Source organism: Bos taurus, chromosome 13, assembly GCF_002263795.3.
Source record: "Bos taurus isolate L1 Dominette 01449 registration number 42190680 breed Hereford chromosome 13, ARS-UCD2.0, whole genome shotgun sequence".
Taxonomy (NCBI): Eukaryota; Metazoa; Chordata; class Mammalia; order Artiodactyla; family Bovidae; genus Bos; species Bos taurus.
This window is the reverse complement of record NC_037340.1, coordinates 53,815,251-53,836,909: the sequence shown is the minus strand read 5'-3', so window position 1 is coordinate 53,836,909 and position 21,659 is coordinate 53,815,251. Positions and strand designations below refer to the sequence as shown.

Here is a 21,659-nt window from a genome sequence, read left to right as displayed (position 1 = left end):
GTCCCCACCCAGGAGCAGCGGGAGGAGGTGAGGAGGCGCTGCGAGAACGCCGAGCCCCGGCACGGGGAGCTGTGGTGCGCCACGTCCAAGGACATCGCCAACTGGCAACGGAAGATCGGGGAGATACTGGTGCTGGTGGCGGCGCGCATCAAGAACACCTTCTGAGTGTCCTGCGCAGGGGTGGGGTTAGGGCGGGGGTGGTGGCCGTCCTGCTTGTTGATTAAAGGTTTTCTAGTAGTCGTGGGGTTCGTGGCAGCGGGTTTTCTCCAAATCCTACCCTCATGTGCTTTGACCATCCCAGTCTGGTCCCCACACTGGATAGGGCTAGCTCTCCAGGCCTCGTAAGAGCCTATGCCCCGCAGAGGAAGTGCCAGCAGAGCTGGGCAACTCTGTAAGGCTTTTTGGAGATGGAAGCAGGAGCTTGTGTTCTGGGTAAAAGCTGTGTGTGGGAACAGTAAGGGCCCAGCTGGCCAGGTGACCCCAGTGCCCCTGCATGTGCGGGTCTTCTCCCGCCCCAGGGGGTCTGTGCCTCCTGTCCCCCAGCAGCAGGCTGTGTGCACCCCAGGAGGGTGAATTTCCTGAGTGCTCTTGGGCCTGGCCCCTGAGGTTCTACCACAGGATGGCGAAAAGGCCCTCGGCATGTGAGAGGGTCACTCCCATTGGCGGGGGAGTTAATTTTTGCTAATTTGTAGTTAGTGATTTTTACCCTAAAGCTCTTGGACCCATTCTTTCTCTGGATGGAAAATGCACTGGTTACCTGGAGACTTGAATATGCTTCCACCATGTGAGGACAGGAGGTTTCCTTGGGCTCTGGATCCCTGGGTTTGTGTCCAGTTGGAAACTAGCCAGCTCTCTGGGAAGCGGGTGTGTTGGCTGTGGGTGGAGGCATCTAGCTGGAGGTCAAGGGTGGTCCAGAGGCAGTGGGTGGATTGTCACTTGTGGTGACAAGAAGGGCGGTTGGCCGTTGTTCCCACACATTCTTGTAAGAAGTAATCCCAGAGGGGCTTCTCTGCCTCGTGTTGGAGTTAGTCACTGACCTGTGGCTGCCGAGGGTGGGGGGCACGCCCTCCCTGTGAACACCTAGGGCGCGGGCGTCTGCCTGTAGAGGACAGACCTTGCTGGGTCCAGCCCGGGGCAGGATCAGACTGTCCCTTCGTGGGCTCAGGAAGTGCTGGTGCCTCAGGGTGGTCTGAGACTGGAAATCCTTCCTGTCCTCTGTGAGGCCAGTCTGGACAGCCGTGGGGAGGTTCCTGCGTGTCTTCACTGAGCCTCTGGAGTTTCCTTCCGTCATTTTTGGAGGAAGTGGGAAGGGTCCTGCCTGTTGCCCTTCTAAGAGCTTGAAACCCAGCCTGTCCCTCCACAGATGTGGAAACTGAGGCCCAGGCTGCGGCCACAGGCAGCTGGAGCTCTCAGTTGGGTGTGGCTTCTCCTGGACACTTCCTTTGACTTCAGGTCAGGTGAGACCTCCTGCTGGGCCGGAGAGTTCCAGAGCTTCTGATAGCACGTGCAAATGTCTTTCTTATTTGCCTGGGGGTCATTTTCTCAACGCCTTGGGGTGGTGGTGAAACTGCTTTTCTCCTTGGGGAAAACATATCTTAGCTTTTCTTCCACTGACATGTTTCAGTTCCAGCTCAAGGCTGAGTTCCTCAGCTCCCCTTGTTCTGAAGCACTGCTGGGGGTAGGGCAGGATGGTGTCCACAGGCTGCCCGCAGGGTGCTGTGGTCCAGCTCCCTGCAAGGTGGTTTGGGCGAGTGGCCATGAGCTTCCCCAGGGAAAGACCCCTTTGACCCAGGAGGGATGAGCAGCAGGAGGCATCTCAGCTGAGCGCTGGGCCAGCGAGGTGCTGGGAAGTCCCCTTCCTGGGACCTGCTGGGGCAGGACCCCCGGACGTCAGGGTGGAGGAGCTGGGGGCTGGGTGGGTGAAGTTCTGCTCACCTGGTCCTGCTGGTGTTCAGGTTCCTGGAAGAGACAGCACCTGCTGACCACCAAGGAAGGTCCTCTTCCCTGCCAGCTGGGCCCCGCCCTGCTCCGTGCCCACCTAGCACCCTGCCCCTGCCTTGGCGGAGGAGATCTCCCCGGTAGATGGCTTAATCCAAGATCCACTGGATGGGAAGACAGCCCTCTAGGGCTGGGCTTCAGGGTCAGGTTAATTGAAGAAGTGATTGGATAGGGGGTGGGGAGAGGGAGGGGGAAGGCTGGGATCCTGGGCCTCCCTCCTGCTCCCTCCCTCCTCTGCTCGGAGGAGCCAACTTCAAAAGCCTTGTCCGCCTGCCTCCGCCTGCGTCCAGGGGAGCTCTGTTGGCCGGGCTCGGAACTGGACCTGAAGTGGCAGCCGCACTCCCTACCTGAGGACCCCAGGATCATGTCCGAGGTCCCCTGGCGGGAGTGAGGGAGAGCCTGATCCTGAGAGGCCCATGGTGAGCAGCTGTGGGCCGCCGGGGTGGGAGCTGTCTTGGGCTGCTGTCCCTCAGTGCCCCCACTGGGAAATCCCCCTTGGTTCCCGTCACCGCCGCCCGGCCTGGGTGCTCCTGCCTGTCCTTCCTGGCAGCTACAGAGGGAGGGGGAGTTGCCCTCCTGTGCAGGGGCCACCCTGTCCTCGGGGGCTGAACGGCCTCAGCCTTGGGCCCTGCTCAAGGGCCAACAGACCTTCCCAAGACCCCCTGGGCAACCAACCTACCCTACTTGGACATCCCTCCAGCACCAGTGGCTCCTGTTCTCACTATGATCTCTGACCCTCAACAGGCAGAGGGGCGACTCTGAGTTGGCCATTATGTGAAGCTTGTCTGGGGAGGGGGTAGTTTTGGAGAAGGGGCCACAGCTAATAATTGCATGTGCTCCCCCAGCCAGCGCTGCCTGGTGCCTCAGGCAGAGCTCCCGTGGACTCCTGCTCCAGCCCTGTGTGGTCAGGTTCTCCTACTGGGCTGGGAAGCAGAGTCAAGTTCTGTGTCTGAGTCCCAAGTCTCACAGTCAAGTTCTGTCTGAGTCCCAAGTCTCGCTGGGTTCGCATGATTAATTTCCAGCCGCTGTGTGACTCCAGCCTGGGGGCTGGGAGCCTTTCAACAAGCAGCTTTCTCTCTGATGTTTGGGCTTCTGGCCGTGGGGGGTGGTGGTGGTGGCTTCTTATCCAGGTGAGCCAGTTCCTTATTCTAGGGGAGGGGAGGCCTGGTGGGGTGGAACATGGTCCCCTTCCTCCCTTCACCTCTGGCTTTCCGCAAGCCTTCCCCTTCTGAAGGGGTGTGGCCTTGAACTCTGAGCCCTCACCCCTGTCCTGGTTGGGCTGGGGGTGCAGAGGGACCCATGGTTCTCAGAGCTGGTAGCAAGCCATTGATTGGGGGGAGCTGCCCAGCGATAGAGGGGGGCAGATTCTGCCCTCTCCTGTGGGGCATCTGGAGGTGAGCAGAGTGCCAGGGGTTGGGTGCCCAGCAGAGGAGAGCCCAGCTCTGATGGGCATGGGTCAGGGTATGGCCAGGAGCAAGGCTATATGGCGGGTACTTGTTGCTGTACCCAGACCTAGCTCAGCCCTGCCCTCCAGTCTTGGTACTTGGGCATGCAGAGCAGGGCTGCGGGTACTGATGCTTATCTTTCCCCAGACCTGCCACAGCAGTGGTGCCTAGAGCATTTGTTGAGGGGCATGGCAATATCTCTGTTTTAGGCAATATCTCTGTTTTATACCAGCTCAGCGAGTTCCCTGTGTGTGGGGGGCGGCTGGGGGAAGCACATTACCCAAAGCGCTGTCGGAGGGTCAGCCCCTCCCTAGAGCCGGTATCCCTTCCAGGGGCCTCCCAAGCCCGCGCTCTGGGCGCTCCTGCTGGCGCTGTTGGGGGCCGCTCCGGGCTGGGCCGGGATCGGCGCCTGCAGCGTCCCCGACGTGCTTCACCACTACCGCGCGGTTATCTTCGAGGACCTGCAGGCCGCGGTGAGGTGGACCAGACCAAGGGTCGAAGGGGCTGGACCAGGCTTCAGACACCATTTCATTCAGAAAAACCTGACTGGAGACGCGGTCTCCCGACGGCGGGGCCGGGTGGGAGTCTCATGTGGTGCCCAGAAGGTATGGAGACACTCCCACCCAAGCCTTCCAGCCCTCTCCCCACCGGGCTCCTCCCCCAGTGCCTCGTCTCCTCCTTCCCCAGGAGCACAGTATCCTACTGTCCATCGTGGCCCTGGGTCGGACCCTACGTGGGGCGGTGGCCCGGGGCCGCCGTGGGGCTCTGGAGAAGGCGGCGTGGACTGTGGCGGTGCGCACTGAGGCGGTGATGCGACGCCACTGCCGGAAGCTGCGCCAGGTGCGCGTCCCCGCCCGCTCCCACGGCCGCGGCCTCCCTTCCCAGGGACCCGACACGAGCTAGCGGGGAGGGGAGGGTGGGGACCGTGCCCACGCCCTGACCGACGCGTCCCCGACAGCGGAGCTGGCGGCCGGAGACGCGCCCTTCCCGGCGTCCGGGCGGCCGGAGGCGGCTCCTGCTGCGCGCCCTGGACGCCGTCGCCACCTGCTGGGAGAAGCTGTTCGCGCTGCGCGCCGCGGCCACCGATGGCTCCTGGGGCTCCTAGCACCCCGAGCCCGCGGGGCTGAGAAAGAGCCCCTCCCTCGCCGCGGCCCGCACTCTTCCCAGGGCCTGGGATTGGAGGCCGTGCCCGCCTGGCGAGCTGGTCCCGGAAGGGGCCCGCCCTCTGCTCCGAGCAAGGCCCCAATAAACTGAGCTGGTGCTGCGGCCCGGTTCCACCTCTCTTCGCCTGCCAACTGTGGGGCCCGGCCGCTCCGTCCGCACCTCGTCCGCACCTCGGTGGGGAGGGGACGCTGAGGCCGCCGACACTCGCGGAGCAAGGCAGAGCCGTGGGGTGGTGTTCCCAGGCTCGACCAGCAGGGGGCGCCATGGGATGGGACTCCCCCTCGGCGCTGCTTGCGGAGGGGGCGGGAATGTGGAGGGGAAGATGGGGGTGGGAGACTCCTGCTGGCCCTAAATTGTAGCAGCGTATCCGTCCTGCTTCCCTCTGGGATGGGGGAAGGGTGGAAATGGAGGGGAGGGGAAGGCTGAGCTTTGTGAATTCGGAGCAAAACAACCGGATAAAGGAAACGGGCCTGAAGGGAAGCAAGCTGTGGCCCTGGCTGCAAGCTGGACCAGGCCATTTCCTGTGGCCTGGGAAGTGTGGCAGCAGCCCCTCTGTGGGACTGGACAGACCAGCCAGGGACCCACCGTCTTGCGCTCTGGGACCCTATGCTTGCCTGGACGGGTGGGGGTCCGATCTCTCGGACTGGAGGCCTGTGGCCCCTCCCAGATCACAGCCTGTGGAGAAGGGGGGGACAGGGCAGGCAGAGCACCTGGCCAAGGCGGATGCTTGGCAGGCACACCTGTCATCAGGTGGACAGGCCCAGTAGGTACTGAAGCACCCTTGTCCGGGGGCACCCTGACAGGACAGAGGCAAGCAGGAGAGATACAGACAGGTCTTGGTGCCATCAGTAGGGCACAGCTGCCCCTGATCGCCCCCAGTGTGTGGGTGTAAACGCTCAGTCTGAACAGAGCAGCAACAACTACTGTCCACGGTTCATAACTAGGAAACTGAAGCAATAGGTTTCAGGACTTGCCCCAAATCTCAGCCAGGAAGTGTGAGAGCTGGGATGAGAGCCAGGTCCCAAACAGAGGGACACCCATGTGTGGGGACTTCGGGGTGCATTCATTCACCTAATGGCTACCAGGCCATGAGAGCACGCTCTGGGTGTGAGGGGAGCCTGTGCAGTTAAGGTAAGGCTGAAGGAGAGACTTGGATGTGAATGGGGTGAGGTCCAGGCAACCCCAGAGTGCTGACCTGAGTCCCTGGGTGAGTCCTCATCTTGAAGTTGGGGAATGCTGATGGAGCAGCAGCTGAGGGGAGCAGTCACATGGCTGGCTCCTGCTATGTAAGCCTGGGGCTGTGGCCAGGTATCCAGGTAGGAGGGGAAAGGCCCACTTTGGTTGGAGCACAATGCTTGGGGGAGTCAGGCCTGGAGAAGGTCAGTAAGAGAGTCCGAGGGTCTGGGTGCAGGGACAGGAAGGGGACAGGCTCTCCACAGAAGCTCCCCTTTCCCCTGTGCCCCCTGCTTCCTCAAGGGCACCTGGCTCTCTGCCCAAGCCCCAGGGCCTGTGGGGAGAGCGCTCCTCCTAACACCTCTTTAGTGTGGCCTCCTGGGCAGTCGTGGCTGCTGCCATGGTGGGTGGGCAATGGCAGCCCTTCCATCCACCCATGCCTGAGGCAGGTTCCAGCAAACCCATTTCAGGGGAGCTGGGAGGAGGGGTAGAGGCCTCAATTACAGGGCCACAATCTCCATCTGGGTCCTGGGCTGCAACCACAGGGGCAGACTGGGTTCCTGTAGCCAGGACCTGCAGTTTCTCCCTGGGGGCTCCTATCAGAGTTGCCCCGGTAGTGAGGGACCAGCAGAGAGACAGGAGACTCAATGGTGAGGTCAGGGCCATGGGTCATGAGGCCACCAAAGGCAGAGTATAGGTGGTTTGTGCAATGGATGGGCCCCACCTTTCGTGGATGCAAGGCATCTGCCAGGTCCCAGTGCCTGCCATCCCTGCCAAGGCCCCAGGCATGTGGCCTGAGCCTGGTTCTTGGACTTTTCTGGAGCACGCACCTGGTGGGGTTGGGGCCTGCACCCTGTGGCGCCTTGCCCTACATGCGTGCCTTCTCAGCAGCTTGCACCCGGGGTGGAGGCTGGGGCCCAGAGGGAGGGGCTGTGCAGGGTGGCAGATGGGGCTGCAGGGCACTGGCCAGGGAGCTAGACCCCCCATGCACAGTGCTGCAAGGAGGGCCCAGACAGGCTTTGAAGGGTAGTCTGAGTCCCACAGCCTCCCCAGACTGGTAGCCTTTGAAAGAACATCTGGAACACGGACGACAGGCAAACTAGTCTCTGGATTCAGAAAACCAAGAAGTTAATCCCAACTGTGCCACTTGTGTGTTCCCCTGCCCCGCCCATGGGCCCCACTCTCTCTCTACCTCCCAACTCTGCCCCTTCCCAGGCTGCCAGCAGACCATAGGGCTGGGGTCAGTGCCAACCCAAAGCACTGGCTCTTCTGAGAACCGCAGAGTGCTTTACCCTGCCTGAGGCCCACTCACAGGCCCCAACAGCACCTCCCCCATGTCCCCTCCCCAACTGGCTACCACCCCAGCCCAGCTGAGCACCAGGAGGTGGTGGGAGAGAGAAGTGCCTGCCATGCCAGACTGAACAGAGGCACCTCCCACGTTCACGGAGCCAGGACTCAGGCAGGACGTGAGTCGGTCAGACCCTGCATCTGGCACTGGGGGCTACCAAAGCCAGGGAGGAAACACCTGCACCAGACCTGAGGGCCCTTGGCCCTTGCCTATGAGCCTGAGTGTGGGGTCCTCGCCTGCAGGTGTGCACGGAGGGCTGTGGCAGCCATGGTGATGCGGAAACACAGGAGGCCCCCACTCCAGGAAGCAAAGCACATACTCATGGGGGAGGAGTGCCAGGTGTTGGCGCCCATTGTCCCTGCCAGTGGCCCGCGGGACCCTGGTGGGGGGGCGCCCCGGGACAGTCCCTATCCTGCCCCCTCTCCAGGAAAAGACCTAGCTTTGTAAACAGAAACAAACAACAACCATCCCCCCATCCCCAAGTTAAAGCCCGGAAGAACCAACAGAGAGCTCGCACCTGCTGGGCAAAACGAGTCCTTGTATGGGGGGAAATGGGGAGGTCAGGGCCTAGGCGTGGAGGGTACTGTGCGCTGTGGGGGAGGTGGGGCACCCTGGGGTTGGATGCTGGCCCCTGGGTCACCCACCGGGCTGGAGAGGCACAGCCTGGTTCAGTGAAGTCCTGTCGCATCTCTCCATGGCCCGGTTGTGCCAATTGTGGCTGGGAGGTGAGGCAGCCAGGGCCCCCACCAGGTGAGCAGGCCTCTCCTCCGGCTGCCCCCGCGCCCCCTGCCCAGCCTGCGCGGGGCGTGAGGCCAGGGGTCCGGCTGCGGCCCGAGATAAGCGCCGCACCCGTCGCCGCTTCCTGCGCTTCCTCCCAGCGCCGCCGCCGCGGGCCCCTTCCTGTTTTCTCGCGCGGGCCGGCAGGGGCGTGGGAGACGGGGCGGGGTCGTGGGGATGGGCGGGGTTGTGGGGCTAGGGGAGTTGTGTGGGGGAGGGGCGGGTTTGTGAGGCAAGGGGTGGAGTCATGGGGGGACAGGGCGGGGTCGTGGGGGAGGGGACAAGGGAAGGGAGGGGTCCTAGGGGGTGAGGCAGGGTTGTGCTGGTTGTGCTGGTTGGACTGGATGTGGCGGGGTGGGTGGCGGCGATGGGGTCTTGGGAGATAAGGCAGAGGGTGGGGAGCCTTGCTGGACTTCCCTGGGAGGCTGGGTGCTTGTGCAGAGGTAGAGGGGGTGGGAGGAAGCAGAGTGGGCTGTGCTCTGAAACACAAAAGAGGAGGAACATCGGTGTTCCCATCCCTCCCCCTCCCCAGTCCTGGATCAGGAACCCCCACATACTTGGCCCAAACCCTCTGTGGACTGGACTGGAGCCTGCTCCTTAGGGCCTATCCCCAACCTGGGGTAGCAGTGGCAGTGGGCGGGTGGGTAGAGGACCAAGTCTTGGTTTTGAGGACCTGTTGGGATGGGAGGTCAGCTGCTCTGGATCCCCTCCTTTGGGGATAGCTGCTCCAGCGTATTGGGCTTCCCTGGTGGCTCAGACGGTAAACAATCTGCCTGCTGTGCAGATTAAGATACTTAATCTGCTTGTTCAGACTTGGTCATTAGAGATACGTTTATGTTACTTTACTGAAAACACCTCGTGGTAAAGAATCTGCCTGCCAATGCAGGCCACCAAGGTTCCATCTCTGGGTCGGTAAGATCCCCTGGAGGAGGACATGGCAACCCACTCCAGTATTCTTGCCTGGGAAATCCCATGGACAGAGAAACCTGGAAGGCTACAGCCCATGAAGTCACAAAAGAGTCGAACAGGACTTAGCAACTAAACAACAATAACATAGATGTTGTAGGCTGTCAACTGAGTGACTGGGCTGTCTAGGGTGTTTGTCCATCAAGTAAAGAGTTAAGTCCCTCTTCACCTGCCCAGCCTAGCCTTGTTGGGAGCAGCCCTAATGCTGGCATGGTGTGTGTCTGGTTGTGTCGGGGATGTTACTGAGGTTGTGGAGGTAGTGATGACCATGTCTACTGGGGAGAAGGGGTGCACTGTACCTGCTCTCAGGCATAATCCCTCCTCCTCTGGGCAGCTTGGGGGCAGGGTTCCACACCTCGGCTTAGGTCACCCCAGTGCTAGGCTGGGTCCTGGGCGTGAGAGCTGTGACTTAGCCAGGCCAGGCTGCTAGAACTTCCCGCCAGGAGCTAGGTCGCCTGGGTCTGTTCCTGGCGAGCCTGACTCAGCGGGAGCTGGGGGTGGGGACTTCCCTTCTCCTGACCCTAGGGGAAGCAGGTGGGTGGGGCCAAGAGGGGGAGGGGTGGGAAGCCTGATCCAAGGCTGGAACCACCCAGGCCCTGAGGCTGTGGTCCTGCCTAGGAGGACTGGGTCTCTAGGCCCTAGGAGGCCAGTCTGCCCTGGGTCTTGTGTGGTGCTCACTTGACTGCTCTCTGAAAACAGCTGCCATCTGTGTGTGTGTGTGTGTGTGTTCGAAGTCCTGATTCTGCTCCTGAATTCCCCCAGCCCCTGACTCCAAGGACTTGGCCCAAATTGAGACCCCGCTCCTCCTACCCTGGCAGTGAGAGAGGGGCTTCTAGGGGGCAAGTTGCTTGGCCGCTCCCACTTGGGCACCCTGGGGCCCCCATCCCCACCCCCACCCCAAGGGTGAGGTGAGGAGAATGCTAGAAAACTGCTCCCTGTACAGGAGAGACAGTCAGCCTCTCTGTGTGTCCATGGGTGTCTCTGGGATGGGGACACAGGTGAGGTGATGCCTGTGCCCAGGCAGGGGTCTCTCAGTGATAGGAGAAGCTGGGCTGGCACTCCCTTCGCCATGTCCTGGCCAGGGAGTGGGGTGAAGATGTGGGAGGGTCTGCCCTGGGGGTGGGGAAGGGGGCAGAAGCTACTAGACTCTGGCTACTATAGGTATGCCTCCTACAGAGACTACCCCCATGGCAGGGGGCACACCTTGGCCCAGCTGACCCGGGGCTCCAGTGGATGGGTCATCTGTCCCCCAGGCCCACCCCAAGTGGGAGTTGGAGGCCATGGGAGCTGAGTGTGCACACTAATGGGTGACATGGCCTTTGTGCCTGAGCCCGGGACTTGGCATTGGTGTCTCAGAGCTCCCCCCATCCCCTGGACTGGACCACCGTGTCCCTTTGGGCCTCATTCCCTGTTTCTTCCTGTGTACCAGCACTGTCCTTGGTGTCCTGGAGGCCATTTCTGTCTGCCTTAACCTGCCCAGGGCTCCTCTCTACGTCCACATCCATCTCCTCAGTTTGTGTTTCTCTGTCCCTTTGTTTTGGAGGTCTCTGGGCCCTGCTCACAATGCGGTGGGGATGGGGGTGAAGGGGGCCCAGGTGCCGCTCCCCCATTCTACCCGCTGAGGTGTGAGGCTCATGCCAGTTTAGAGAGGTGATTCCTTGGAGGCAGGACACCAATAAGAACAGCCCATCGCCTGTTCACCCCTTCAGACACACTCAGGCAGTGGGCCCCTGTGCACCGACACCCAAGCTGACAGGAAGACACACGTGCACACAGTCTCAGACACACTGGGTGTCACACACAGTCATCGTGGAAGGTCACGTTGAATCACATGGTCACACCGTCACAGCATCATTGCCATGCTCAGAGCATGTGCAAACTTGCTCACATGTAATCAGGTTCAGGCTCATGGCAGCCACGGAGCAGCCCACATCATCACCAGATGCCCGTGTCCCAGGGTGCATGTGCCATGTCAGGCAGGGTTGCCAGAGATCAGCCCCATATGCTACTGGGGGAGGACAGGCCAGGGGGACACATGACCCCTCCTCTTGGAAGACCTGTGTGGCCCGAGAAGAGTGTGGGTGTGTGGAGGACCAGTGTTGGGACCCTGTTCCAGGAAAGAATCTCCCAAGATGATTGTTGCAAACTTTCCCTGAACTCATGGGCTCCCCAGCGCTGGGGGAACCAAGGAGGCTGTACGGAAAGGGCATCCGGTCCTTCAGGGACGGGGCACAGGGCTAGAGTGATGGATTCCAATGTGGGAAGCTTGAAATGGGAAGCCTGAGCCCCCTGCTCTGGTCATTGGCCCTGTGTCACTGGAGAGCCTGCACAGGTCACCCTGGGGGGCCGCAGGGATTGGTCATGGTGCTACCGCCTCTTGGGACACCAGGTTGAGTGAGAATGATGGACTGGGGTCCCAGGATGTCAGGTCTGCAGACAGGCGTCAACCCCACCAGCCTCCTTGAGAAAGAGGTGCTGTCTTGGGCAGTCACTGGGCTTGAAGAAAGTTTTAAAGATGAGATGAGGATGGTTAAATCCTCATCTGGGTGAGAGTGTGGGGGGATTTCTGGGTGTAGTCTGACCCTTATTAGGCTTGAGTTAAAATAGAGAGTGGCAGGGAACTGGGGATGGGAGGGTGAGGAGTGCCCACACCTCTTGCCTCCCACCAGCTGCCTGGGGTAGTGTCCTGGAAGGATGGACCCCCCCCAACAGCTCCCTCCATCCCCACTGCAACAACCACAGACACTAGAGTTTGGAGGAAAGGTGAGGTGCTTTATTGTGGCCTCGCCTGGTCCAGGGGGACCCAGCTCCTGGCTCCTCCTTTACAGCAAACAAATGTTATTTTAAAAGCCCTTGCTACATTGGTGCTTTGCATCACTGAAACCCCTTGGGAGAAAAAGTTTAATTAAAACTTAAATATATTGTTTTATGAATATAAAAAAGGCAAAGTAAAAAATACAGCCTAGTTCTAGAAAATACACTGCAAGAAAAGGATTAAGCTTAGCCCCGGCAGGGTCAGCCCACACGTCCTAGGCCTGGGCTTCCCGGCCAAGCCCCAGTACGTGGGGACCCTCCCGTCGCGGTGCCCTCGACCCGGCCAAGGCCCAGCGTCGCGGGTTCCTGCGGGGCTGTGACAAATAGTGGCAACTCTGCCTGCGAGAGACAGAGCCATCGCACAGTGCCCCGGACGACCTATCCCGAGATGCAGGCGCTGTAGTAGACAGCAGAGCTGGCATCGGACAGCGCGGCGATCAAGCTGCTCTCCTCGGGGCAGGACATGGTGCGTGGGGCCAGCTTGGCCAGCGCCACGTGGTACGGGAGCCCGGCGGCGTCGGGGCGAGTCCGGCTGCAGTTGAGGTACTGGTCGAACTCGGTCAGGTCCACGTCGGCCCACAGGTCGGCGGCAGGTCCCAGCGGCTCGGCGCTCTCCAGGGGAGGGGCTTCGGGTGGCGGCGACAGAGGGCCGGGGTAGGGGCCCGGGCCCGGCGCGCCCGGGGCGCTGTAGTAGAGGCCGCAAAGCGGTGCGGCGGGGCCGGGCGCTGTCCTAAGCGCCTCGGCTGGCGGCGCCCCGAAACAGCCACCTGGGTTCCTGGGCAGCTCGGCTGGGCCGTAGGGCGCACGGAAGGCCCGCAGAGAGCAGTCCTCGGGCGCCGCGGGCGGAGGGAAGAAGGCGGCCTCGCCGGGTTCCAGGCCGTCCAGCGGCGAGCGCTCCGGTGTGGGCAGCCCCAGACCGTCGAACTCGGCGCCCAACGGTGGCAGCTCGCGGAAGACCCGGGCCGGGCCCGTAGCCGCGGGAAAGGGCTCGGGAGGCGGCGGCGGCGGCGGTGGCGCCAAGCCTGGGAGGAGGAGGCCGGGCTCCAGCCGCCGGGCCTTGCGCGCCTGCTTTTTGCGGCGCGGCCGGTACTTGTAGTTGGGGTGGTCGCGCAGGTGCTGCACGCGCAGCCGCTCCGCCTCCTCCACGAAGGGCCGCTTCTCCGCCGGGCTCAGCTCCTTCCACGCCTTGCCTGCGGGCCGCGGGCGCGGGTCAGATGGGTGCCGTCGGGAGAGCTGGCAGGCTGACAGCCGAGCCCAGCGCGCGCCCCGGCGTGAGGTCCCCCGGGACCCCCCCCGCCCCCATCCCCAGCTCCCGCCCCTGCCTCGCGGCCACTCACCCAGCATCTTGCTTAGCACCGCGTTGTGCAGGTCTGGGTTCTGCTGCGCCAGCCGCTTGCGCTCGTCCTTCGCCCACACCATGAAGGCATTCATGGGCCGCCGGATGCGCGACTCGTCGGTCCCCTGGCGCTCCCCACGGCCGGCCGGGCTAAGACCATAGCGCCCCGGCTCGGGGCTGCGAGGCGGGCTGCGCGGCGGACTAGGCGGCGAGGCAGGCGCGGCGGGCGCGGTGGGGACGACGGGGACGGCGGGGAGGCCGCGCGGCTCAGCGGCGGCCCCGGGGCCCGGGGCCCATGCACAGTCGCGGCGGGCGGGCGGATCGTCCTGTGCGCCGTAGCCGAGCGGCGATCTCTGCATTCCAGCTGGGCGCGGCCTGGGCGGAACGGAGCGCGGGAGCGCGGAGGGTGGGCGGCGGGCACGTCGGGGTCGGACGCGCTGGGCTGGCGGGCGGCGGTGGGGACGGCAGTGGCCTCTCGCCGGGTGGGCGCCCAGATATAGCAGCGCGGGGGCCAATGGGCGGCGTGGCGGACAGGGCGGGCCGGGGCGGGCCGGGGCCGCCCCCCTCCTCCCGGGGGCTCCCTTTCTTCTCCGCGGGGCGAGATTCCGCTGCGGCCTCCTCGAAGCGGCGCCCCCCTCACCCGCTCCGAAGGAGAGACCCCCCTGAGTGGGAGAGGGCGGCTGATGTGGCCCGAAGCTTGGCAGGGGGCAGCCTTGTGGGGGCTGTCAGACTTTCAGAATCAGACCCCCGGGCAGGAACTGGGGGCGGGGGCGGCTGTCTTCCCAGCAGATTCTGACTCCAAGGGAAGTTCACCTTGGGAAAAGTGCTTTGTGTCTTGAGGGAGCTGCTTTGAGTTACCCCGGGCGTCCCTGCTCACTCGTCCTTCACCTACATGTGGAACTTGCAGCTCTGGGAACTTTGAGCCTCCCCCAACCCCCACCGCTCCCCAGGTCTATTCATGGGGTTAAGGGAGATGTTCACCGTGTTCCCCACCGCACTCGCAAGCGCTTGAAAATCGGCAAACCGCAGCAGCTGAGTACCTGGAGGAGAAGGTGGATGGCAGGCACCTATAGCAGAGCAAGGGAAGGGGTCCAGTGGGTGGAGCCCAGCGCCTCATCCCCCTCCCCAGAGCCTGATTGACCAGTTGTAGTACTGGTTACCCAGTCCAGTGGGTCAGGCCAGCGCTGCTGCAGAAGTGAGGCTGGGTCAGGTGGCAGGAAGAGGGGCCTTCCCCTGGGCCCTCAGACCCCTGAGGATGTCCAGAGGAGCTGCCAGCCTCCTTGAAGTCCCTTCCCACCCCTTCCAGAGGGTGTCTGGGTTCCCAGACCCTGACGGGTGTTCCCCAGGCAGGCTGCTCCCCTGCCCCCATGCTGAGGGTGGTTCTAAGGGGGCTGTGAGTGTGTGTGTGTGTTGGGGGTGTAGGATAAGTTTCCCTCCTGCACATCCACTGGTAGTCTGTGAGCTCTGTAGCTCCACTACCTCGTCAGGAGCCCCATCGCATGTGTTGAGAGCTTCATAGTGAGTGACCTCAGGTGATGGTGATCCTAGGTGTGGGTGGCCAGAACTCCTGGATCCTCTGTCCCTGGTAGTCCCTCTAGGCCACAGTCAGGGCTTATGAGGGGGCAGGTCCCCTGTGGGTCTGACAGCTCCCACAAGCTGCTGCTCCTGAGCTGTCCTGGGGAGAGGCCAGCACCCCCACAGGGGTCCTCCGCCATGAGGTCAGTTGTGTGTGCATTCCATCCGCAGCGCAGGCTCTGTCATGTAGGGTTGGGTGGCTGCTATCAGGTTTCTACATCTCCCAGGCTCTGGCGCCTAATTCATGGACACTGAGCCCATGCTGATGGACTGGGGACAGTTGAGGGGGTCCCATTGAGTCTGGGGGGAAGATTGGCTTTTCCTGGCGGGTAGACAAGAATGGGGGGCCTGAGGGTGGACGGGTGTACAGCCTCTCCCAGATGTGACTGTTTCCCTTTGACCAATGTGGGTGGACTGGGGCTGGGAGAAGAGACATGTGAGAAAGACTTGGGCTGAAGGATGGGTCCATGGGACCAGCATCTGGCAGAGGTGACATCGCCCTGCAGCCTTCTGGGTGTGGTCTGGGGTCAAAGGCCTGGCTCAGCCTGAGCAGCAGGAGCCTGAGCTGATCACCACTGGGCTTGGGAAGGTGGCTTCTGGTTCCTCCACTCCAGCCCCTGACCCTGTGGTGGATTTTTGGCTCCCTCAGGGCCCTGCCTGGCCCCCTGCAGTCCCTGAGAGCCTAGCAACTCAAGCTGCTGGTAGCTCCGTGGCCAGAATTACCTCACCACCAGGGCCCCACCCCCCAGGAGGGCTGCTTCGCCTGGCGCCAGCCACTGACCCTCCCTCTTGGCTGAGCTCCAGCACTCAGGTGTCCGGCTGTCACGTCCTATGAACTGGGGTTCAGCAAGGCAGGGGAGAGCCTCCTGAGGTGACCTCCACCTCCTCGGGGTCAGGCTCCCTCCTCTGTGTGCTGCCTGGCAAGGCTGACATTAGCTCTGGCCCACCATCCAGATGGGAAAACAGTGGGGTGGGAGCTGCAGTCAGGGTGGCCCTGACCTTGGAGCCTCAGGGCTGGGGATACACCCCGGGCTGTGGAAGGGCTGTCGTGGGTGTGACCAGTTGGGCATCAGAGGTATGTGTCGGTATGTGGTCTGTGTGTCCGTGTCTGTCTGCCTAGGTGTGAGGATGAGGCTGGACTTTGCCATAGGAGATGAGGTCCTGTGGGGAGTGGAGGCCTGGCCCTGGACATCCACCAGGGGAGGAGTTCCCAAAGACTTCTCTGGCCACCAAGCTATGGCCCCCAGTCCATCCACAGTCTGAGGACGTTACTATGTCTCCAGGACCCACCTGGTCCAAGTCTGCTGCTGCCCACTTTGGGAGGTCCTGTCTGCAGCCCCCCGTCTCCCCAGACAGGATGTGGGCTGGTGAGCAAGCTTATTCTGTGAGCGGGGGCTGGCCTGGGCGTCCAGTGGCCACTGCCTTCCTGGCCCTCCACCCACTCCCTCTCTCAGCCTGGACTGGACCCCTAGGCTCTGGGCAAAGCCTGCAAGGGATTCTGGGTAATCCCCTCAGTGCCTCTGAGTGGGAGATTTGCTGGGCTCTGGGGGTGGCAGACCTCCCAGGCACTGCCCGGGGCATAGACCTCACAGGCTCCTAGCCACCCAGGCCTGGCTTGCTGCAGGAGCAGTAGCGGGGCTGGGACCAATTACTGAGTCCCTAGAGGCAGAACTACCCTTCTCCTAGAGGGCGGGAGCAGGGTCCCCATCAGTTACGGGTCCAGGTGGAAAGGTCTCTGGTCTCCTGACTCCTGGGCTTTGGAGCCAGGCCACCCAGTTCAGGCCCTGCCTTGTGGTCCTGGAGACTGGGGCTCAGGCCTGGCCCAGATCCTCCTGTTTGTCCTTGAAGCTGCCCCAAAGGCTGGATGGGGGTGGGGAAGCCACCCGATGGCCTAGAATCAAGTGGGCACACTCCCCATGTGCATGCATGACTCGCCTAGCAGCAGGCCTAATCCTGGGGGACGCTGGAGCTCAGGCTTGAGGTGGCTGGCTTGTCCAGCCCATACCTTCCTGCTCTCAGTCCTGGTGTGCAGAGGGCCATGGGGTGCAAGGGACCTGGCGCGGTGCTCACACTCACAGGGCAGTGTCTCAGAAGTGCAGGGGTCAGGGCACAATTTGCCACTGTCACTGTCGTGGGGACCTGGAAGTCCTGGTTAGAGCTGGGTGGTTTAGGAACTTAGGTGTCAGTGTGCTCGTGGGGGTGCTTGTGGGGCATGTGGGAGAATGGCACCCCTGCAGGTCCCAGGGCTGTGGTGCAGGGTTTGGGTCTGCCCCTGAGTGCTTCAGACTAGCAGGACCAGGTGGGTGGGGGGGCTTCTCTGGGTTGAAGGGGACTTGTGAGTTGGGGGTGGGGGCACCGAATGTAGCCTGTGTGAGGAGCCCTCTGGGACGGTGGCTTCACCGGGGCAAATGGGCTGTGGCCGGTCATGTTAGATCACTTTTGTGGATGTCCCAGGTGTCAGGGTCCGGCAGGGGCGCTGTGTTGGATCGGAGCTGGGGTCCCAAGCAGGGCGAGCCCTGGGGCATTGTGGCCATGGTTGTCCTCCAGTGTCCTGCATTCTGTGTGGGCCTCTCTTGGTGCTCAGCGGGGGCTCCGTGGGAACCAGGCGGGGGGGTCAGGGGGAGCCCCCAGGCTGCTCTCAGTTTCCATGGCAACAGTAGGGAGGAGCCAGGAAACACCAGCTCAGGAAGGAAGGCCACAGCTGCGAGGAGAGAGTGGAGGGCCAGCCTGGCTGAGCAGGCGCCAGACACTCTGTCTGTCCAGTTGTCCGGCACAGCTAGCCTGCCAGGCCTATTGCTCTGCCCTTGGCTCCACCCCCATGCCAGTCAATCCGGGCTCAGGCAGCCGCTGGAAAGGCGTCTTTGCTCAGACCTTGGCGCCCCAGGCCTGGGTGATACAGGAGTGGTGCCCTGGTTCCCTGGAGACTCTTGGTGGGACAGAGATGGGCTCTCTGTGTGCCCTGGCTGGGGGGCTGTATATTGACGCACTTGGGTATCCTGAGCCCCCACCCTATGACTACCCTGCTCTGGGCTGGCCCAGCCCCTCTTCTCTCCTGCCAGGCTCTGCTGACAGTCCTCATTTGCCCTGGGAAGCATGGAAGGAAAGCCAAGCCCTCCAGGTGGTCACTGGCCCACGGGGCCTGGTGGGCACTGCCACTGTGTGCTTCTTTTCTACTGAAGCCCTGGCTTTGGTAACAAGTGGCTCTGATGGTCCAACCGATTGTGACTGCTAGCTGGGCTGGAAGGCAGGCCTGTGTCTTGGGGACCAGCCGCCCCTTCTCTCTCAGGCTCAGGAGTTACCCATCCATCCACCCATTGGCTACTGACCCACCTGAATAGGTCAGGCCCTGTTTTAGGAGATAGAGGTGTAGCCGCGAACAAAACAGACCCAAGTGCTGCTTGTGGGGAGCTTCTGTTCTGTAGGAGTGACAGACAAATCAACAAATCCACAAAAAGTCAGAATCCAGGGTGCTAGGCTGTGAAGGAGAGAGAGGGGCTGTGTCAGGGTGCTCACTGCCTATCCGTTCAGGAGGGGACCGTGGAGCCAACCCTGAAGAGTACGTGAAAGCAAGGAAGGGACACGGGGAAGAGTGTTCTGTGAAGAGAAAATAGTATGTGCAAAGGCCCTGGGGCAGGCTCGTGCTGGAGAGGGGACCAGGGCTGTGGGAGGTCTGGAGGGTCTTGCTTTCTTCTCTGAAGAAGACATGGGGGCTTGGGAGAGTTTTGAGCAGAGGAGCAGCGTGACTGGATTTAGCTCTTCACTCCACGCTGCTGTGTGGAGGGAGGTGGCCCAGTGCAGGCAGAAGGAAGTACTCACCACCTCTCCACCCGCAGAGAAGGCAGGGGTCGCTCTGAGAATGGGGCCTGGCTCCTGGGCCCCCTGGTCTGCTGCCCCTAAAGGAGTTTCCTTTGTTTCTCTCCACCAGGGAAGGGCTGTGTGCCTGGACCCCTGGGAGGCACTGCCTTGGGGACCCCTGTGAGTTAGACCTCCTGCTTTCATCAGGGCCCCTGACCCTGCTTCTGCTGGAGCCCCTGGGGAGGGGGAGGGTGGAGTGGCCGCCAGCCTGGCGGGCTGGCAGGGCAGGGAGGGCGGTGTTTCTGGGAATTGTGTGGGGGAAGCGCATTGTTAGAGCGAGCCTGGAGCAGGCCGCCAGGGCCTCTGCTGCTGGCCTCTGGGGGGTGCCTCCTGCCTCCCCAAAGTGCTGCTTCTGGGGGAGGGAGCTGGGCCTGGGCCAATCCCTGGGCGGGGCTGGGACTTTCCAGGAGAGGCTGCTGGGGGCGGTACTTCTTCCCATTCTGCAGACCAGGAGACTGAGGCCCAGAGAGAGCACTGGCCAGATGAGATGTGCACTGGCATGCAGGATGGAGGACTTGGGCTGGACCTGGTCCCTGGTCACCACCCTGCCTGAGCTCAGAGGCCAGGACCTGAGGGAGGCCTGAATGGGACTGGCTGGGGTCAGAGCCCTGTGGCCCACAGCTGGGCTAGAGGGCCTGATGGAATAAGGCGCGGAAACAGCTGGGCACCAGGGTCAGGGAAGCATTGCCCACAGCACAGCAGAGGGAATGGGGGTTTCTGGGACTGCGACATCTCCCTGCCCAACCCCTGTGGCCATGGGAAGGGGGAGGGGGCTCCATGTGAGTTTGGCAGCGCTGGGCTTCCCACCGAGGCCCCTGCCCCAGCCAGAAGGGAAGCAGGATTCGACCTGCGGGGGTCATGGCCAGCTCTGGGCAGGCAAGCATGCGGACACAAATAGAAAAATAAATGGCCTGAGCTTCCGATGTTTCCGTGGTCTGAGGATGGGGGAGGGACAGGCCTCTGGGCCAATAGTGCAGCCTGTCTGTGTGGGATGGACCTTGAAGTGTTGTTGGGGTGTCCCCAGGCCACTGTCAGGGCTGCATCTGCCCACAGAGCCCCCGGGACAGGCCAGGCTCCCCACGGAGTAGGGCCCTTGTGGGCAGACCCATGAATCTCTCACCATAAAGGGGTCAAGTGTGGAAGACCCCTGCAAGGTGGGACACAACCCTTGCGTGACTTGGGTTGTGTGCCAGTACCCCAGATACAGCAAAAAGGATGTGGGGTCTGGAGCCCCAGTGAGCACCCTGCTGTGGGTACAGCCAGGTTCACTTCACAGTCCTGAGGTCACCCTGCAGGCACAGCTTTCTGGTGGGGGGTGGGTGGGGAGGATCTGGGGGCCCAGGCAGCTTGCTGGGGGAAATGCCTTGGAGGAGGAAGTTCCCAAGATTCAGTAGGGTCCAAGGGGTCTTGGGTGGATGGTGACTGTCCTGAGAAAGGTTCTGGGGGTCATGAACTCATGACGGGACCAGGGACTTCTAGGATGGAGAGTCAGGGGTTTGGGGGTTATTCAGTCACTACTACTCCAGCTTGAGCCCTGGCCAGAGTGGGACTCACCCCCAGAATCCACACATGAGGGTCTCTCTCCAGGACTAACCACAATCTCACCTGGGCTGCTTCATGGCTGTGGCCAGAACCAATTGGACCTCCTGGCCTGGCAGGGGTGGGGGTGGAGGGCCCTGGCCCACAGGCCATCTGTGGCTCACTCCCGCCACCCAGAGGCATCTGCTTGGGGCCTGCAGGCCACAAGACAGGTCACCGGGCCTGGACCCTGCATGGCGTCACACTCCTCCCCCTGTGGTGGTGGCTTCCATATGGGACTGCACCTTGTCAGTGTTCAGGGCTCCCGTCATGGGGCAAAGGGCTATAGTCCCCAGGTCCAGCCGGGAAGCCCCCACCTCCCCTGTCACCCACCCCCACTTGCCTGTCCACTCTTCCCAATCACCCTCCCTCCTCCCACACCTCCTGATCACTGGTGTCTTGGTCTCTGTTCATCCGCAGCCTTGGTGGCCTCAGTCAAGAGCCTCTGAGCCATGCCTGGCTCCTCATGAGCTGTCTCTGTGGTCCTTGTCGGAGGGAGGAGTAGGAGGGCCCGAGGTGGGTTTTCCTCCGGGCTAGGGCAGGGCCCTTGTGCTCAGCTGACAGCCCCCTCTTGCCTCCCTGTCCCAAAGTAAGAGCCCAGGTTGACATGGAAACAATTACACTAAAAGAAAATTATTTTCTAAACTGTGGGATATAGAACCCAAGCGCTTCTTTATTGGTGCAGCTCAGGGCAGCAGTGATTGTGTCAGGATGCTGGGGGCATCAGCACAATGGCTGAGACATGAAGGGGCTCTAGTCTGTGCTGTGGTCAGTCCTGGCCCTGCTGTGATATGTTCACGGCTTCACTCATAACTGAAGGGACAGTATGCATCCCTTGAAGAGCAATGCAGAGGCGACTGGGAGGCTTTCCTATGGGGTTTCTTTCCTGCCAGGGGATGGTCTCTGACTCCCAGGTTGATACCCTGTCCTATTCCCTCCCACCTGGCCCAGTCTCCCTCCTCAGCTCACAGACCTGCCCTGTTTCCATCTCCCCCATCCCCCTAGTTGGCCCCTGACTTGTGGTCACCCCTGCCCCTTTTAGCAGCTTGTATATGGTCACTGGCTGGGGGACAAACTCCAAACCCCTGTAATACAGCCCCCAGTCCCTCAAATCCCTGCCCTCCTTGGGGTGCCCAATGTTCAGTGTCCACTGGGCTGGCTGGGAGGCCTGTGCCTCTGCCATTTGAGGACAGAGGACAAAACCTCCAGGCCCCATCCACCCTGGGGGATAAGGGGCAAGGCTTTTCCTTCTTAACCAGCTCAGAGGTCACGCTTGAGTCTTTGTGGCTTAAAACGTCCAACCCAGCCACACATTGGAAGCCTCCCTCACTCAAACCCCGGCACTGGATGGGGTTAGGAAAGTGCCAGGGACCTTGAAGATGTGGGTAGGGCCCTGCCTCTGGAGATGCTGAGCTCAGCCATGGCTTCTGACAAGCCTGGAGCACAGGGGGGAGAGTGTCAACCCATATGGTCAGCATACAGCAAAGCACTGCAGATGTATGTCCAACAAACCGCTTCTGGTCCCTAACACTAGAGTCAGAAGGAGAGGATCAAGAAAGGCCTCTCAGAAGCATCACCTGTGCTGTCAAGAAGGGTCCATGCCAGACAGCGACTCAACCTTAGTGGAGGC

At 62.0% G+C, this 21,659-nt stretch overlaps 3 protein-coding genes across 4 annotated transcripts in view; 2 read left to right on the top strand and 1 right to left on the bottom strand.

The window, feature by feature from the left end:
* PRPF6 (pre-mRNA processing factor 6) overlaps positions 1 to 237 on the top strand; it is a 34,839-nt gene extending 34,602 nt beyond the window's left edge. Inside the window, 1 exon segment of one of the 2 annotated variants that reach the window (NM_001046375.2) lies at positions 13 to 237. In NM_001046375.2, the coding sequence (NP_001039840.1) occupies positions 13 to 165 (153 nt within the window). In that variant the 3' untranslated portion in view covers positions 166 to 237. 2 annotated transcript variants of the gene reach the window in all.
* Positions 238 to 3,177: 2,940 nt separating this feature from the next.
* On the top strand, positions 3,178 to 4,720 carry C13H20orf204 (chromosome 13 C20orf204 homolog). Its single transcript, XM_059892790.1, has 4 exons — positions 3,178 to 3,234; positions 3,758 to 4,048; positions 4,131 to 4,283; positions 4,402 to 4,720. The coding sequence occupies exons 1-4, from the start codon at positions 3,178 to 3,180 to the stop codon at positions 4,546 to 4,548; spliced, it is 648 nt and encodes a 215-aa protein (XP_059748773.1). The 3' UTR covers positions 4,549 to 4,720.
* Positions 4,721 to 11,622: 6,902 nt separating this feature from the next.
* On the bottom strand, positions 11,623 to 13,479 carry SOX18 (SRY-box transcription factor 18). Its single transcript, NM_001075789.1, has 2 exons — positions 13,023 to 13,479; positions 11,623 to 12,875 (listed from the first exon to the last, which is right to left on the bottom strand). The coding sequence occupies exons 1-2, from the start codon at positions 13,378 to 13,380 to the stop codon at positions 12,064 to 12,066; spliced, it is 1,170 nt and encodes a 389-aa protein (NP_001069257.1). The 5' UTR covers positions 13,381 to 13,479; the 3' UTR covers positions 11,623 to 12,063.
* Positions 13,480 to 21,659: the final 8,180 nt, after the last annotated feature.